Raw genomic sequence first — 18,010 nt, 5'->3', positions numbered from 1 at the left:
GATTATTGAGCGACCCCAAGCTGCCTTTAAAGACCGAGATGAGACGCACAGAGAGTCGAGGGCAGGAGATTATATCCCAGCTCACTTCTGACAGACCGATAGCCAAATTACCTGTTGGGAAGATTTACTGTTCTAATTTCACCAGACCTCTTCCATTAAACAAGCCATCCAAAAATAAGTTTATAAAAGACACAACTCAGGGTCGAGAATAAATCATTTATCATCTCTCTGAAAATGCAATATTTATCATAGCTCCATTGGGCTAAGGTATTTTACAGTGGTATGAGCACAGGAGATGGGATGCTGCTCAAAGTTTACTGTTCTGAGTCAAACCCACACGTACAGTACTGATGTGGGGAAGCAAGGAGCCATTTTAATGACACGCCACTCTCCACAAGCATGTTATGTGCATTCACTTTTGAGCATTCTGACCGTTCGATTCAGTTCTGCGACTTATGTATACTCTCAAAGCTTATAGCACTGTGGAGTCAAAAGTATATTTTACACCATTGTATGTTTCTTTAGGCGAGGAACTGCAGGCAGCTGGCCAAAGCTTTAACTCCCACAGTCTGAATTACATGACCGGTTGGCTCTACACAATCTCTTTTACGACAAAGTTGCAGGAGGACTATTGTGTGTGTGTGTTGTAAACCATTTGTATGCTCGCTTTGATGGTTTTGCAGTCTTTAAAAGCCGAATGGCATTAACATTTCCTGATGAGTGAGTATAGTCACAGACACCACACACTGCACATGATCCGTTTAGAGATCCATTGTTTCCAAGCCCACAGCCTCTCTGCCAGCCTTTCATTTTGGATCGCGATGTTGTTATGTGCCTGCTGGAAACAAAAAAGCTTAAACTTAAACCAGCCTAAGCTCTAACTTATGCAGAACTGTAAAAAAATAAAAACATTTTGTTTAGTCATTTGGTAACACTTTATAATAAGTAAACGGTAATAAAGTAATTCCAAATCATTTGCAAACTATTAGTTAATTCATTAATATATTAGTCTCTAGTTTTTTTAAATATAATAGTATACTAGTGAGTTCTTTCATTGTCACTGTAATTAATTATTATTGTTTAATTAGCTCATATGTAACGAGTTAGATCATGTTTTTTATACTTTGTTAACTTATTAATTGTAAATAGTTCTCACTTTAGATTAGGTCACAGAATCTAAACTCTGTGTGTGTGTGTGTGTGCTTTTAAAATTTAAGGAACACTGAAAATGAATGCAATTAATGTCCAATAAAGGTTGATTCATGATATTTTCCTATTTTCCATGACCTAATCTAAAGTGAGAACTATTTATAACTAATTCACAACTCCTTTATTACTGGTTTAAACTACTGTACATCATTTATATGGTTGTTAATAAAGCATAAATCAACTTTTAATTATTGTATGAGCTAATTAAATAATAAGCATTTTGTTATTTACAGTGACAATGATTGAGGCTCTCACTATTTGTATATATAATAACATAGAAACTACAATATAAACTATTAATAAACTGTAAACTAATAGTTTGTTAATGATATACTTTATTATGTAAGTGCAGTAATTGTAACAGAAAAAAGGCCAAACATTACATTTACATGTTTTAATTAATGCAAAATTAATAATGATCTCATAATGTATGGAATATGATGTTTTTAAAAAGACACTAATCATTTCCAGAATTCCATGCAAGAACGATCAAATTATGGAAGCCCATTTCACGTGGAACCCCATTTCCACCAAAAACAAAACAAAATTGGTAATTACGAGATAAAAAGTTTAAATTATGAGACAAAAAGTCTTAATTATTATTACCATAGACTGTAAAAAAAAATACTATTAGGCCTACATAAATAGTCGAAATTTTCAGATAAAAAGTCAACATTATGACATCGAACTCAAATAATGAGATAAAGAGTCAAAATTGTATCCAATTATTTTGGAGCCTTATTATGCCTGATTATCTCATAATTTCAACTTTTTGTCATCATTTAGACTTTTAACTCGTAATTGTGGACTTTTTATCTCACATTTTCTACTTTTTATGTGATAATTTCGACTTTTATCTCATAATCTCGCTTGTATAGGCTATCATAATTAGCCTATGATTAGGCTACCAAAGCATATTTGTTATCCTTATTATGCGGCTAAAATTAGCTTAGCTATACATTGGTCCGATAAACCAACCAACTAAAACAAGCCTGACCATTTCAGACCAGCAAAGCAGCTGCTGTTTTTCTCAGCAGGGGTCTGTGAATACAGTGATCAATGAGTCATAAATCCACTATCTGCCCGGAGGAAAGCCCTGGCAATGTGCGCTTGCTTTCAAGTGCCCAAGCCAAGGGCTTCACGATTCTCATCCTTCCTGCCTTGCTTGTGTTCTCTGCTCGTAGTAGGACAGTTTACGATAATGGTTCGTGTGGCTCATACAAATCGAGAGGGCAGAGCTTAGCTGACTCAATTGCATCTATTTCTTCTGGTTTCCTCTCACGCTGGCGAGTGAATCCAGCGCGAGGCGAGACGGAGAACAGCACCGACCGCCACAGGGATGTATACCAAACACAGACAGAAAAACGGACACATTTCATCGACACGATATGTGCTTGTATTGCTATCGCTTTTTCTGTTTAACGGTTTACTGGAAATTGTAGGCGGAAATCCTCGGGAGGAAGGTAAGACAGCGCTTTCATACCCCAGAACCTACTTGGAAAGTTGTTCTCCTTTATCAACCAGTTGCGCGCATACACGAAGAAGTTTTTTTGCTGGGAAAACGCATTTAAGTCGCTTCCAAAAGTGTAGCTTTGATGCATAAATACATTGTTTGCTTAGGTTACTGTGTAAAGAAAAGCTTTTTGAGCAATAATTCATCAGTGATTTCCCTGCCATATATGGATGTGGATGTTGCCCATGTTGACTAATGCAAGAAGACTGCTTTATATTCTCATGTGATTGTTTACTTTAATGTTGCTATAAACGTCAGGACATAATCAAATGCGATTGCACCTAATATGGACCTCAACTGAAAATGCAAAAGGAGAAAATGTGACATTGTAACATTCTATTTATTCGATCTAACCATTAAATCGGAACGACTTACATAAACATTTAAAAGTACAGTAACCCTGGTTAGTGACCGAGAAGTAACAGTACTTTTTAACAGTAGCCTAGGATATTTTTGTAAGTTCAGAATCAGCACTAGCCTATACTATTCAGCACTTTAGTAGCCTAACCGGAGTAGCGCACCGCTGTAGCCTACTAGATCTACAGCGTGAAATATCAGCGCTATTTTGAATATCTGACTAATCAGAATTAGGTAGGCTATACTCTAATCAGTAGGTTATTATAAGTATAAAAAAAAAAAAAAAAAAAAAAAAAAAAAAATCTAGTGCGATCAGTGTAGTCAGATTCCCAAACGAGTGAGTCGATCCGGTTTTTTTTTTTTTTTTGTGAATCAAAAACATATAGCCTACATCTCCGGAGTGGGCTAATCCGAATAATCCTGATACGGTTCATTAGCAGGGGCGGCGCCAGGGGGGGTCTTGGGGGGTCTCAAGACCCTCCCAAAAAATGCGTTGACCCCCCATTTGACCCCCCACCCCCTTCCTGATTAAAAATATATATATATCCGGGATAAATATTTAAAAATGTTTATCTTCAAACTACGCAGAACATACAATAATAATTAATATTTTATTCGACATACAAAATATATAAACATAAGAATCACGTTCCCTCTAAGCTGCGCGCGTGCGCGGTCGTGCACTTCTGATGCCGCGGCCGCGCAGAAAAGAATAATATGCCACGCAGAGGACTGACGCGAAATGTGTGGGGAAATCCATTTGATTGTATGTGAGAAATAATTGCAGTGCTCAAACTGGTGAGTGCAGTTAACAGGTTTCAAAGAAAGAGAACGATGTGAGCGCGTGTGATTGGCAGTGAGTCGTGTGTGCGGACCAAATAGGCTATCTCAATACGAGAGGCGACGAGAAACGCAAAGACATGTGAAATAAAATCACAATATCATGTTTTAAAGAAGAGTGGTTTGATTAAAGTGGTGGAAATAACGGATGATGGACACAGAACGGTAATTACACACCCACCCGCGTGCAAACTCAAAAGACATCATTAGTTTAAATAGATTTAAATAGTTTCAGGCATGGTTAGATTAGGCTACTATAAAAGAGTTCACATATTCACTTTTCTTGAAAATATTTAGCTATTAGATCTAGCTATTTACAGTAAATGCTTCAGTTTGTTTTCATATTATAATAATATAATATGAAAACAAATTGAAGCATTTAAACTGATATATTATATCACTTCAAATACTTCAATTCATTTTTTATATTATATTATATTATATTATATTATATTATATTAGGCATAAATTTTATTATATTATAAGCCTAAATAAAGAATCTCACAAGGGTATTGTTTAGGGCTCATTGCCATTAAAAAGTTTGAAACCCCCTGCTAAAGAAAATATAGGCTAGGAAATTCATAAGCTATAAACAATCATTTAACTTTGATGGTTTAATGCTGCCTGTACAATTAATTGACTGTACAAAAACACTTTATGGTTTTCCTAAACCATCTCAGTGTAACAGCTTAATTTTCTTTCATAATATATTATATTATTGTAAAGAATTGAACTGTCCTGCAGAAGATTTTGTAAATAATTGTTCATAGGATATCTTAGTAAAGACTGGAAACAGAGGACACCGAGGAATTGGAGGATGAGGAGGATACTATTTTGTAAATATGTTTTCTGTCATGGGTGTGGCTATGGCAATTAAAGTTCGAGCATATTGTTTGCAAACTGCAATTGATTAATTAATTAAAAACAAAGTAGTTGATATGCTGTGTTGTTTTTGTTGTTAAGTAGCTGCAATATGCAGTTATTAGCCGTTTCCACTGTATTTTTTGTTGGTTTTCATGAGACCCCCCTTGAAATGACCAGGACCCCCCATTGCCCCCCCAATCAAAATTGTCTGGAGCCGCCACTGTTCATTAGTAGCCTAGCCTTATAAGTCGGTTCATTTGTATTTAATCAAAAACATGCATTGCGTTTGCAAAATGTTTTTTAGTTAATCAAAAACAGGTTAATGCCTGTATACTTCGCGGACGATCAAAATATCGCGTGACGATTGCCGAAGAATAATTCTTATGAGCCGATTTTGTCTAGTGAATCTAAAACACTTACCGAATCATTTGGAGTGACTACTGAATTAATCTGTAATTTATTGCAAGTTACATTGGTCATGACTCATGTCTGAAAGGAAAGAATGAATAAATTGAAAAAAAAAATTTGTATGTTAAGCCTCGTACACACGGGACGAATATCGGCTCGCGTTATTCGTCAGCGTTTTTCAACGCGTTTTTTGTGTTCACACCCAAGCGATTTTCGCTGACGATGAGCCGAGTGAACATGCAAATTCATTACCTGACATTAGATGGCGCTTAATGTAAAACAGAAATACCCCGGTCCACAAAGTGGCGCTGCGCAACTACGCTTCTGACACTCGCTTGTCACTCAGAAGAAGACAGCAAGTTTGTCGCGTTTGTCATATAGTTCTTTATTGTCGTTGGTGTCTCTTTATAAAGACACCAACAAGACCAGCAGCTCTACATTCATCTAGCCTTGCATCTTCCTCGTCTTATTTCTTCCCGGCAGAGTGTAGACGCTGTATATCTTCTTCGCCATTAGGTATGTGTGCTCGGCAAGACCGTTTTGTGTTTGAGCGCCCCCAAGTTGTGTTTTACTGTAACTTCAGAAGCTCCAGACACGTGAGCAAAAGCGCCAATCTCATTGGTCGGATAGTTTTTGACGCGGTGCGTCAAACCAAAAAAACGAACCTGAGGCGTTTTTTAAAAAATTACGCTTTTACGCGTGGCGTTTTTCGCATCGGTGTGCACACTCACATTGGCGCCCATTGTTTAGTCACGAGGCGTTAAACGTCGGCGAATATTGCACGCGAAATTCGTCCCGGTGTGAACAGGCCTTTAAAGGTCGTACACACCGGGACGAATATCTGTGCACGTTATTCGCCAGCGTTTTTCAACGCGTTTTTTGTGGTCACACCCAAGCGATTTTTGCTGACGATGAGCCGAGTGAACATGCAAATTCATTCCCTGACATTAGATGGCGCCCATTTGCTCTGCAATACCACTCCATAACATTATCTTTTATCAAGATTGTTGTAGTCGCTGTCGCGTTTGTCATATAGTTCTTTATGTTCCGACACCAACGAGACCACCAGCTCTACATTCATCTTGCCTTGCATCTTCCTCGTCTTATTTCTTCCTGGCAGTGTAGACGCTACTTGGCGTATATCTTCTTCGCCGTTACATTTGTGTGCTCGGCAAGACTGTTTTGTGTTTGAGCGCCCCCAAGTTGTGTTTTACTGTAACTTCAGAAGCTCCAGACACGTGAGCAAAAGCGCCAATCTCATTGGTCGGATAGTTTTTGACGCGGTGCGTCAAACTAAAAAAACGAACCCGAGGCGTTTTTTTTTTTAAATGACGCTTTTACGCGTGCCGTTTTTCGTGTCGGTGTGCACACTCACATCGGCGCCCTTTGTTTAGTCACGAGGCGTTAAACTTCGGTGAATATCGCGCGCGAAATTCGTCCCGGTGTGAACAGGCCTTTAGGCTATCCTATTTTTATGTAGCCTATTAGAGCCTATAATTGATTTAATTATAGGTAGCCTATCATTGTCATTCATTAACTATTTCAGTCTCATGATGATTCAATGGGCCATCTCTCATCATAAGTGAGAGTCCATTAATTTTCTTGGCAAAGGTTTTTCCGGGGTAGGTTGCAAGGTCTTTTCCCAAACCTCCCCATTACTGGGACTCACAGGCATTCACACCAACAGACAATAGGCTTTATGCACAGCTTCACTACTTCCTGAACTTCAGCCAGCTCTTTTGTTTCCTGTCTGCCATTATTGGACAAACTGATTAATCAGTGTGTGCCTGATTATTGTTACTGAGGCCAGGCACACCTGGATTAATCAGTTTGTCCAATAATGGCAGACAGGAAACAAAAGAGCTGGCTGAAGTTCAGGAAGTAGTGCAGCTGTGCATAAAGCCAATTTAGCGTCTTCAATTCAACTATAGCCTTCTGCAGGTTTTTGGAATTGTGGGGCAGGAAACCGGGAGAACATGCAAACTCTACACAGGAAGCCGGGACTCGAACCAGGGATCTCCTTGCTGTGAGGCAACAGTGCGACCCATAAGCCACTGTGCCGGTGTTGTGCCTAATTTCGACCCCCTGGCAAAGTATTACCCCCCTCGTTGAAGTCAGTACCTGATTGCCTAATCCCAACCCCGCCCCTAATCCTAACCCCTCCCCCATAACTAATCCTAAACCTACCAATGCTAGGGGGGTAATAATTTCGCGGGGGTCGAAATTCGGCACAACAATGGCAATTAGGTATTCTAACATGCAAAAAAGTGATAAGTCAAACAAACACCCTTTTAGCTCTAATCTTAATCAAACACACCTGAACCAGCTAATTAAGGGCTGCATCCGAAATTGCATTCTTCCCTACTAGATTAGGCTATATAGTTAGCAAAATACAGTAGTATGTCCGAATTTACATTAAAGAGTAGGCAAAAAGTACCCGGGTGACCTACTTCCGGCGAGATTCTGATGTGTAGCCTATGTATGATGGACATTTTACTATCCCTTATGCCATGGGAGAGGATTTATGAATGGCAACGAAGCTATATAACTGACACTGGTAGGTCACGTGATAACGACAACATGGCGAATGTAGTGCGTCCGGATTATATTCATACTATACATATTTTTAGCAGACACAAAGTAATTACTTATTTAAAATAAATACCTTCTCAAGAGAGTATATGCAATTTCAGACGCAGCCAAAGTCTGTGATTACTAGAAAGTTACAGCCAGGTAACTTTTATCAAGGTTGGAGTTTAAACTGCAGGTAAATGGATCTCGAGGGCCAGAGTGTTACTGAATACTGAAAGATACTGGAGCCTAATCATTTACAGGACCACAAATCCCTGTTATAAAGCGATGAATGTAAGTCAAACCACTTAACTGCACAAAATGAATCGATTTGATCATTAGACATTGGTCAGTCTTTCAGTTGTGTAAAATAATGATGTGATGTGAGTCGCGATGACAGTTCTCCATTAAAACAAGACTTTTATCGATGCTGGAAACCCTTTACAGTCAGAAGTATAAACCACAACAAGATCCAGGTTGCTTTTAGCATTTAAAAAGTTCACATTATCAATGCCTCAGATTATCTGATTCGCTGAGCAACACATGAAAAATGTAAAGGAAGACTGCTGATTGTTTTAGAATATTTCATCACGGGCATCGCTTCTCTGTCATTTTGTGTTCACTCAACTCAAACAGGCTGTTGGTCTCAGGATATCAAGTTCACAGTCCTGTTCCAACATACACTACACGAGCTCTCTGCGTGTTCTGCGTGTTTGGAGAGGTTCCTACATCTCTCTGAGATTTGACCAGGGACTCTGGGACCTGCGCTAAGATTCAGTATCCATATTGCGTGACAGACCTTTAATGCATTTATAACAAGCCTAGCAATATTATCTACGACAAGCAAGAGCTATTAGCAAGAGTAAATATTCTGCTGAGCTGCGAAGTTGATGTTAAAATATACGTATGGCTTGTTTATACCTAATCAACGAAGCATATTTAGCCCATATATATATATATATATATATATATATATATATATATGGGCTTTATACTAGAAGGCAGTCTGGTGACATACTGTTATAATAAAACGGAGGCTAGGAAGCAGCTTGGGTTCTGTGCTTCGGTTGCATGAGGAAATGACCAATAAAAATTTCAAATGCAATAAATTCAAGAAGTTAGATCCTAATTTAGAAAGCAAAAGACATAACTACTCATTCAGTTTTCAGTAGCAAACATTCTAATAACTGATTCTTTAATACTGGGACAAAAAAAATTGTATGTGGATTTTTTGTTGATTTTGACACCTTTCTGAAATAATTGATTATATTATATATAACTATTAAATATTAAACTAATATTAAATATATTAGATTAAATAATGACTGTTGTCTGGTGAAACTTGTATAACTGAATGCTCGTATGGGCAATCTTTCTCTCTCTCTCTCTCGCTTTCTCTTCTCATACAATGCAAGTTGTTAATTAATGCCATCTTTCAACTCAAAACAGGTATCGACCGTAGTAAAGCTGTCCTTGGAGGACTTCAGGGTTACCTATATGATGAACATAAAACTTTATTGTTACACTCTAAAAAATGCTGTGTTGTTTCAACCCATGTTTGGGTCAAATATGGACAAACCCACCCAACCATTGACCCAAACATGGGTTGAAAACAACACAGCATTTTTTAGAATGTAGTATGTTTAGGTTCAATCTCCTGCTCATTCAAGGCCCTGTTTATTCCTGGTATTTTTTTTTTTTTTTTTTTTACTCCTGTCGTTTTTGTCAATCCAATCACAACAAGTTAACGACGCTAAATACAAATGTAACCAGGGTCTGTAACATTTTGAGCTTGTCCACTTTCGACCACTTCCGGAGGTATTCGAAACACATTCGACCGAATTGCTTTCGTAGTGCAAACGCTCATGTGGTCGAATGTGTTCAAACAGCCACAAAAGACCGCCTACTCTCCGCCTACTACTGACCTAAAGCCCCGTTCACACTACACGCGACCAAGCGACGCGATACCATTCATTTCAATGGTGAGCGGGCGACTTCCGGCGACACGCGCGACAGCGACCGTTGGCGACTAGATGGGGCGTGTCTGGCGACGCGACAAAGTTGAGAAATGTTTAACTTTATGCAAATGAAGAGCGATTTTCGCGAGCGACAACCAATAGGAGTGGAGCGCACGTGATCCTTCTCCTCAGCCCCTGAAGTACTGCTGGAACAGGACTTCATCCAGCCGCAGTTCCTGCACCAGCCGGTGGTACTCGCCGTGCTGTCTCCGAGCCCGAATGGTCTCGTGAACCCAGATAGACCGGCGTTTACGCTTATGCCGTAGATAAACGGGCGCAACGAGAAAAATCGACTTCTGTGTCTCGTTCATCTTCATGCTTCACTACAGACGTTTTTATGTACGGAGTATATATTTAGTATTTTCCCTCCAGAAATTGTGTTTTTTAGCGGCAAGAAAGCTGATTCGCTGTCTTTTGGATGTCATACTAGTCAACCAGTAGTAGGAACGCCCACTAGCGACCTCATCGCCAGCGACTGGCGACTTGCAGCGACAAAGTCGCGTGTAGTGTGAACGGGGCTTAATGCGTAAACATGGGAAGCTCGTTAAACCAGACCGGATTTGAACTTTGTCGGCTGAAGACCTAATTTTGACAATGTTCTCTCTCTCACCATTCATGATTTCTAACATGCACTCACCGCGTTCGCCGTGGTCTGTCAGAGCAGAAATGAAAGCTGCATGCTGCTCTCATTATGTTTTTCTGTTGTCTCCTTTCGCGTTCATATGTAAATTGCACATGCTTGTTTCGTCTACGTATATAAGATCAAAAGATTTGAAAAAGTCCATACATTTACCCACACATATACCCCTCCCCTCGAAGAAATCAGGACAGAAGTGGTCGAAAGTGAAATTAAGGAAATTAAAACACAGTAACACCAAGTGTAAACGGAAATGTGTTTCCCTCGTCTATTTGTGATTCAATCGACCAAAACGCATCTTAGTACAATGTAAACAGGGCCAAAATGTGCTTTTCCTCGCCTGTCACTCCATACAGTGTGTAAAATACTTATTATAAACATTTACCAATCTAGCATTCACTTAAATTAATAAATGTGTCATATTATAATATAATAATCATATTTTGCACATCACACATGTATTAATTGGGGAAGGCATTTTACTTTTAGGACCTACTATCATGAGTTCATGCAGAATTAATTTAAAAAAAATGTAGAGGAAAATAATTAGAAGAGGAATTTCAATAGTGTTGCTTTGTGAGCACAGGAAAGTCTTACTATTCAGTGGCCTTATTCTGGGATTTCGATTGGGGACTAGGTTCTGTATTTTCTGTATACTGTGCTATTTGTTGCAGAATGATTTGAAAGCTTAAAATATTGAGAATAAGACAAATACTGGAAGAGAATAATGGTTACGTCAAATCAAATAAAATCCTTGCTACAGTAGGAAATAACTCTTCTCTACAAGGGTTCGTGCATTGTAGATTTATTTGGAATATGTACATATATATGTGCATAGGAGATATAAATAAGGCAGACTTTTTGCATGGTCTACTCACAGTGCTTTGTGCTCTCCACAAGCTGCATGGGTTAGTTATATCACCATTACTCATTTCTATACGCCTTATGTTTATGTGATGAGAAGAAAGATGGATGACTTTGGGTTTCATCAGTATGTCTAAAGAGCTTCTTGTTTCTGGAATTTTCCATTAGTCCCTGGACTACAGTTTCTCTATCAAGATAATGACTTTCATAAATTGGCTCACACAATAGATAATGGTTGTTTTTCCTTGTGAAAGCGACTTTTGTGGCATGGAATATTATTATAACACCATCTTCTTTTCTCAAACAGAAGGCTCAGTGAATGTCATTTATAAATCATCTCTGTCTTCTAAAATACCATATATTTTTAAAATTTTGTGTGTTGTCAGGTTTTACCGCTTGCCTCCCTTGTGAGAAATAAGTGTACTTAAACTGTACTTGCAGAAAACATCATATGAATTAAATAAAAAGCCACTTAAGTGTACTTAGAGAGACTACACTTTCATAAATATTTCATCAAATATTTAAGAACACTTTTAAAAAGTGCACTTTGTGACAAATTAAGTGTTACACTAAGGTATATTTTAAATCATTATGTTTTTTTTTCCATGCTTTAAAGAAGCTACACTTTGATGCATTGACTAAAATACTACTGCCTAAAATGTTTTAAATGCACTTAATTGAAACTTTATCGTTTCAAATGTGTAATTAAGAATATATTCAATGACATTCAAGTTTAGGTGGAAATTATATTAAAGCATATTTTAGTTTATCATAAATGCTTGTCAGAACATTCAACAATAACAATATTTCAAAGATGAATTATGAAATTACTTATTAAGATGTACTTACGTCCTATATGGGCGTAGCTTTTTTGGGTTAAAAATTATCCAAAATAAATTTTTGAGCAAATATATAACCAGCCAGTGTTAACTATTTGCTTGCCTTAGCTCGATTCAAAACATAAAGAAGGAGTCTCGGCTAGTTGGCTATATTGCGTGTGAGGATGGTGGAGGTGGAGATTTATAGCCTTTTCTCACAGCACTTGCAATTAAACATATTAATTTGATGGCGGATCCAGAAAGGATCAAACGGCAATCACCAGTGACAACAGATTCACCCGCTGTATAATGCAAAAGACTTCGTTTGGACTTCGAAGTGGCTACAGAAAAAAAGAGACTGCAACCGGACCCATGCGAAAACAAGGATAATATCAGAAGGACATTACATTTCACGCAATGCTGACGTTGTTAACATTAACAATTTGAGAACAAAGTATAATTTGCACGGTTTTGCGTGATATGATAACTTATAAGCGATTGTTAGATTTAATCAGTGCGATTTACTGCAATGTCAGAACCAGAACAAAAGTGGATGTTTCTTACTTGTTCAGATGACATTTTCCGGTGAAAATTATTATGTTGGTCATATATGACTTCCAAAAAGAATAATCTGTGATTCTGAATGCCAGTATCCACACCGGCGCGGTGATTGACAGCTGAACACTCTCCTCAAACATTGTGTTCATCCGCGCTGTGCGGTGTCGAACTACAACACACGTAAAGTTGATAATTCCGCGAATGACTGAAATTGATGGCGACAGAGGAAAAACTGCGGTCTGCAGCTTTAAGGTTAACTAATTGCTTTTATCATCAATGTAAACTATAATAGATTTCCATTTTATTGTTAGTGTCTGCAAACATTACATTAGTTTTGCACTGAAGGATCTTCTTTTAAAGTATATTATTTACGTAAAAAGTAGTTTTTCTTTTACGTAAAAAGTATGCTAAAGTGTACTTCTTTTTCACAAGGGTGTACGTTGTAAGCATGTCAAACAGTGGTGTGTATACCTTGTGTATCCATTGTGCATTGACAAGTCAAAAACGTCCTTCTTTGAAAAAGACTTAGGCTATCAGCATATCTTAGAACAGTTGGAAATGCGAGGGGACTTTAGTGCACTCCTACACAATCAGAGCTCATGGCATTTGAACAAAAAAAAATATGGAAGGCTGTATGAGTCAGATTGCATTATAAATTGACATTCGTATGTGCTATATAATGAGCGAGAGAAAAAAATGTGTGTGTGTGTGAGAGAGAGAGAGAAATAGAAATAAGAAGAGAGACAAAGGTAGTCAGAGAGTGAATCATAGAGACAAAAAGCTAAAGACAGAGATGGGGAGCGTGGCGGAGCTGTTAGTTGGAAGGTAAGGGTAGGGAGGAGATTTTTTTTTGTGTTGTTTAGAGCTGTCACTGAAGACGCCCGGTCCCTGCAGCGCTTTGTGATTGCATTTGGTGTAAAACGACACCCTGGAAACAGTGATAGAAACAGTTCCATTCAAACAGCTCTATCTCTCTTTCTTTCTGTCTCCTCTCTCTTTCACACACGCACCAGGCACAATTCAGAGAAGAGATCCCCCCACACAGAAGCAACATTCAATCTTGTGCCAGCTTATCTCACACACACACACACACACACACACACACACACACACACACACACACATACACAATCATAGTCCGCCAACTGCACCATGCTGCATGGTTTAGAGTGTCACTAAATTGCAGATGCTTCCTGTCAATCCGATATTGACATATTTTTTTAGTCCCCGTCTCTCAGCGATGGTTTATAAATTGGTCAATCACACAGATGATGGCTGTGGTGTCTGTAGAAATCCTCACAGTCACACAGCTGCTGTGATAGACTGATATATTCCATTTTAACCCATTTAAGACAAGAACATTTAAAATGTATTCATTTATAGATAGATAGATAGATAGATATACTGTATTATAAAAGATTGATATAATTAATTTATAATTTAAATCAATTATTTCCAACATATAGTCTCAAATAAAACATTTTCATGCCCCCCCCCCCCCCCCCCCCTTCAAAGTATTGCTTTTATTTTCCATTTTACAATATATATATCCTAAGAAAACACAATTTAGAGGAATAGTTCACTTAAAAATTTGAATTCTGTCATCATTTACTCACCCTCAAGTTATTTCGGTAACACTTCCTTTTACAGTACAGTACTTACGTGTACTTACCTAGAAAGTACTGGCTAATATAAGGTAAGTACATGGGTTAGGGGTAGGTTTAGGGTTAGTACCTAGTTATTACCCAGTAATTATAATTACTATAATAAGTACATAGTAAGTAAATGGGTAACAGGACTGTAAAAGGAAGCGTTACCGTTATTTCAAACCTGTATGAATTTCACAAAGGAAGACATTTTGAAGAATGTCGGTAACCAAACAGTTGATGGACCCCATTGACTTCCCTACTATGGAAGTCAATGGGGCTCATCAACTGTCTGGTTACCGACACCAAAATTCATACAGGTTTGAAACAACTTGAGGGTGAGTAAATTATGACAGAAGTAAAAACATTGACAGTAGTCAACAGACTGCTATACTTTGAATTAAAGATGCTGTGCCGATGCCGGAGTTTATTTTAAAATGTTATTTAAATTTTTTTTTTTATGTATTTTTTTTTTTTACACTTTTCGTATTTGAGCAAAAATGTTTCATTGCAATTTTGTATTTCATTATTAAATTGCATTAGGTCGGCTACCCATATTGGTCTCTTATTGTAAATACCCCTCTTATCTCACTGTAAAAAGAAAAGGTGCCTGGAGGAACCTTTTGGGGTTCTTCACTTTGCCACACCGGCGGAACCGTCTGTAGATCCTCTAGGAACCCTTTAAAAAGGGGCAGTTCTCTGAGGAACCACCCAGGTTTCCTGAGGAACTCTTATAAGGCACTCTGTGGAACCGCTTTGGGTGCCTCCAGGAACCAATTTTTATTTATTTATAATTATTTCATGTGTTACTATGTGTCACGATGTGGGTTTGTGTCTTGTCATGTTTAGTGGTTCCCTGTCTTGTCCATTAGTTATCCCAGGTGTTTCTTGTTAACCACGCTCCCTTGTATCCTGTCTAGCTCGTTTGTCCCTGATTATTTAAGCCCTGTGTTTCTGCCCTGTCTTGGTGAGTTGTTGAATGTATGTTCTGTTCCAGGATTAACGTGAGTGTTGGTCGTTCCTGTGTAAAGATTCCTGTTCCAAGTTCTGAGTCTCTGTTTAAGTTTATAGTTTGGTTAAATAAAGCATGTACACTGCGTTTGGATCCAGCCTCCTCTCTGCCTTCACCGCATCACGTTACAGATCATCACAGAACAACTCACCACAATATGGATCCAGCAGTTGTCAGCAACCAGGCCCTCAGAAGTTTCCTTGCCTCGATATTTCAGGAAGGCCAGTCCATCGAGAGGTACGTGAGGGACTTTATGTCGTGCTGTCGTCTGGGGGCTTTAGACGACCTCGAGCTCATGGACTGGTTTTGGAGCGGGTTGGACGAGGACGTTGCCCAGTTAATGCCGGATGACTGTACCAGCTGGGCCCTGGAGGGGTATGTCAACCTGGCCCTCTTCTGGAGCGGTTCATCATTTACTGTGGGCGTGGAGGAGAAGAAGCGGCGAGAGCCTGCAATTCACGTCTGCCCAGCCGAGACCGCACTCCTCAAGCCCGCGCCTCACGTCTGCTCAGCCGAACCCGCGCTGCACGTCTCCTCCGCCAAACCAACTTTTCGTGTCGGACCCCTCGAGCCCGTATTCCGCACTGGTTCTGTTGAATTTGCTAATCCAGAGACCGCGGCGGAGGTTTCGCCGGCCGAACCGGAGTTTGAACGCGTGCCAGCCGGCGCGAACGAGTCAAGTGCCGCCGAGTCAAGTGAGTCAAGTGCTGCCGAGTCAAGTGAGTCAAGTGCCGCCGAGTCAAGTGAGTCAAGTGCCGCCGAGTCAAGTGCCGCCGAGTCAAGTGAGTCAAGTCCCGCCGAGTCAATTGAGTCACGTCCCGCCGAGTCAAGTGAGTCAAGTCCCGCCGAATCAAGTGAGTCAAGTCCCGCCGAGTCAAGTGAGTCAAGTCCCGCCGAGTCAAGTGAGTCAAGTCCCGCCGAGTCAAGTGAGTCAAGTCCCGCCGAGTCAAGTCCCGAGTCAAGTGAGTCAAGTTCCAAGTCAAGTGAATCTAGCCCCGAGTCAAGTGCCGAGCCGATTGAATCAAGTGAGTCAAGTGCCAAGTCAAGTGAATCAAGTGCTGTGTCAAGTGAATCGAGTGAGTCAAGAGCCGAGTCAAGTGAGTCTAGTGCCGAGACAAGTGAATCGAGTGCCGAATCTAACCAAGTGAGTGAATCCAGCCAAGTGAAAGATTCAAGCCCTGTGAAGCGCCGTCGCAGAAGGAAGAGGAGGACTCGCTTGGCTCGCCAGGCTTCGGAGGGCGTTCCCAGATGCCTCGCCCTGCCGGCCCCGCCTCTGCGCCTCGCCCTGCCGGCCCCGCCTCTGCGCCTCGCCCTGCCGGCTCCGCCTCTGCGCCTCGCCCTGCCTGCGCCCTTATAGCTCCGGTAGGGCTTTCCTGAACCCGTGGATTTCCCCAAGTATTTTTTGGGGGGGGGCCAAGGGTCCGGTGAGGAGACCATGAGGGCTGCGCCGCCATGGTCGTCTGCAGGGGCTTCACCTCCATGGCCGCCATCACGTCCTGCTCCGCCCTGGCCGCCATCTCGTCCTGCTCCGCCCTGGCCGCCATCTCGTCCTGCTCCGCCCTGGTCGCCCACGCTCTGCGGTCCAGGCCCGTCGTGGCTATGTCCTGGTCCCGTTCCCCTGCACGGGCCTGGCCCTCCATCCCTCCCCCAGGATCGCCTTCGCTTTACCCCCCACCTGGATCGTCTTTGGAGCGTCTGGAAGCCGCTCCTTAAGGGGGGGGTTATGTCACGATGTGGGTTTGTGTCTTGTCATGTTTAGTGGTTCCCTGTCTTGTCCATTAGTTATCCCAGGTGTTTCTTGTTAACCACGCCCCCTTGTTATCCTGTCTAGCTCGTTTGTCCCTGATTATTTAAGCCCTGTGTTTCTGCCCTGTCTTGGTGAGTTGTTGAATGTATGTTCTGTTCCAGGATTAACGTGAGTGTTGGTCGTTCCTGTGTAAAGATTCCTGTTCCAAGTTCTGAGTCTCTGTTTAAGTTTATAGTTTGGTTAAATAAAGCGTGTACACTGCGTTTGGATCCAGCCTCCTCTCTGCCTTCACCGCATCACGTTACAGATCATCACACTATGGTTAGCATTAATTTATATTGTAATAAACAAACTGAACCAAATACAAAATAAGAATTGTTTATAACATATTTTAGATCCATTTTAATACAGACACTTCCATGCACTTGGGAAATTAAGCTAGTAATAGATTAATATCAATGAATAGAATACACAAACAAATAGTATAATACATAAGCAACATGAATAATCAACAATGTACAGTATATACAATAGGGTATACAAGAAAAGACATCCCAACAAAATGCATGGAAACACATATGTTCCGTTTAATTAATCAATGTAAAAAAAAGTGCATCTTCACTTAAGTTAAGTTGTGTAAAGCTGGTTAAGTCTGGTGTCACTGTTCCCAAATCCAAAAGCTCTATCAGATGACATAAACAAACAACAAACTGTGCTAATATATATTGTGCTGTAATATTCCTGAAAATGATGATCCTAACTTTTATCTCTATACTGAAATCTCAGCTAGTTAGTTATTCAGCTATTTTGAATCGTAAAATATTGAAGCCTGGGATGCCGTGAGACTGGAGACTGTAATGTACACTATGGCTTTTGAAAAGCTTAAGTGTGTGACTTGAATCAACAGTGCTCATAAATGGTTGTTGAGTATTCTCACTAGAAACAAGA

The 18,010-nt window shown here is 40.0% G+C and overlaps 1 protein-coding gene across 1 annotated transcript in view; it reads left to right on the top strand.

The window, feature by feature from the left end:
- Positions 1–2,323: 2,323 nt before the first annotated feature.
- Positions 2,324–18,010, top strand: part of adam19a (ADAM metallopeptidase domain 19a) — a 108,672-nt gene continuing 92,985 nt past the window's right edge. Inside the window, exon 1 of the mRNA XM_056238743.1 lies at positions 2,324–2,672. Coding sequence (XP_056094718.1) covers positions 2,549–2,672 — 124 coding nt within the window. The 5' untranslated portion in view covers positions 2,324–2,548. The remainder of the gene's footprint in view (positions 2,673–18,010) is intronic.

Source organism: Rhinichthys klamathensis, unplaced genomic scaffold (genome assembly GCF_029890125.1).
Source record: "Rhinichthys klamathensis goyatoka isolate OS25496 unplaced genomic scaffold, OSU_Roscu_1.1 h1tg000535l_1, whole genome shotgun sequence".
Taxonomy (NCBI): Eukaryota; Metazoa; Chordata; class Actinopteri; order Cypriniformes; family Leuciscidae; genus Rhinichthys; species Rhinichthys klamathensis.
The sequence above is the reverse complement of the archived record's forward strand: the minus strand, read 5'-3'. Positions and strand labels throughout refer to the sequence as shown.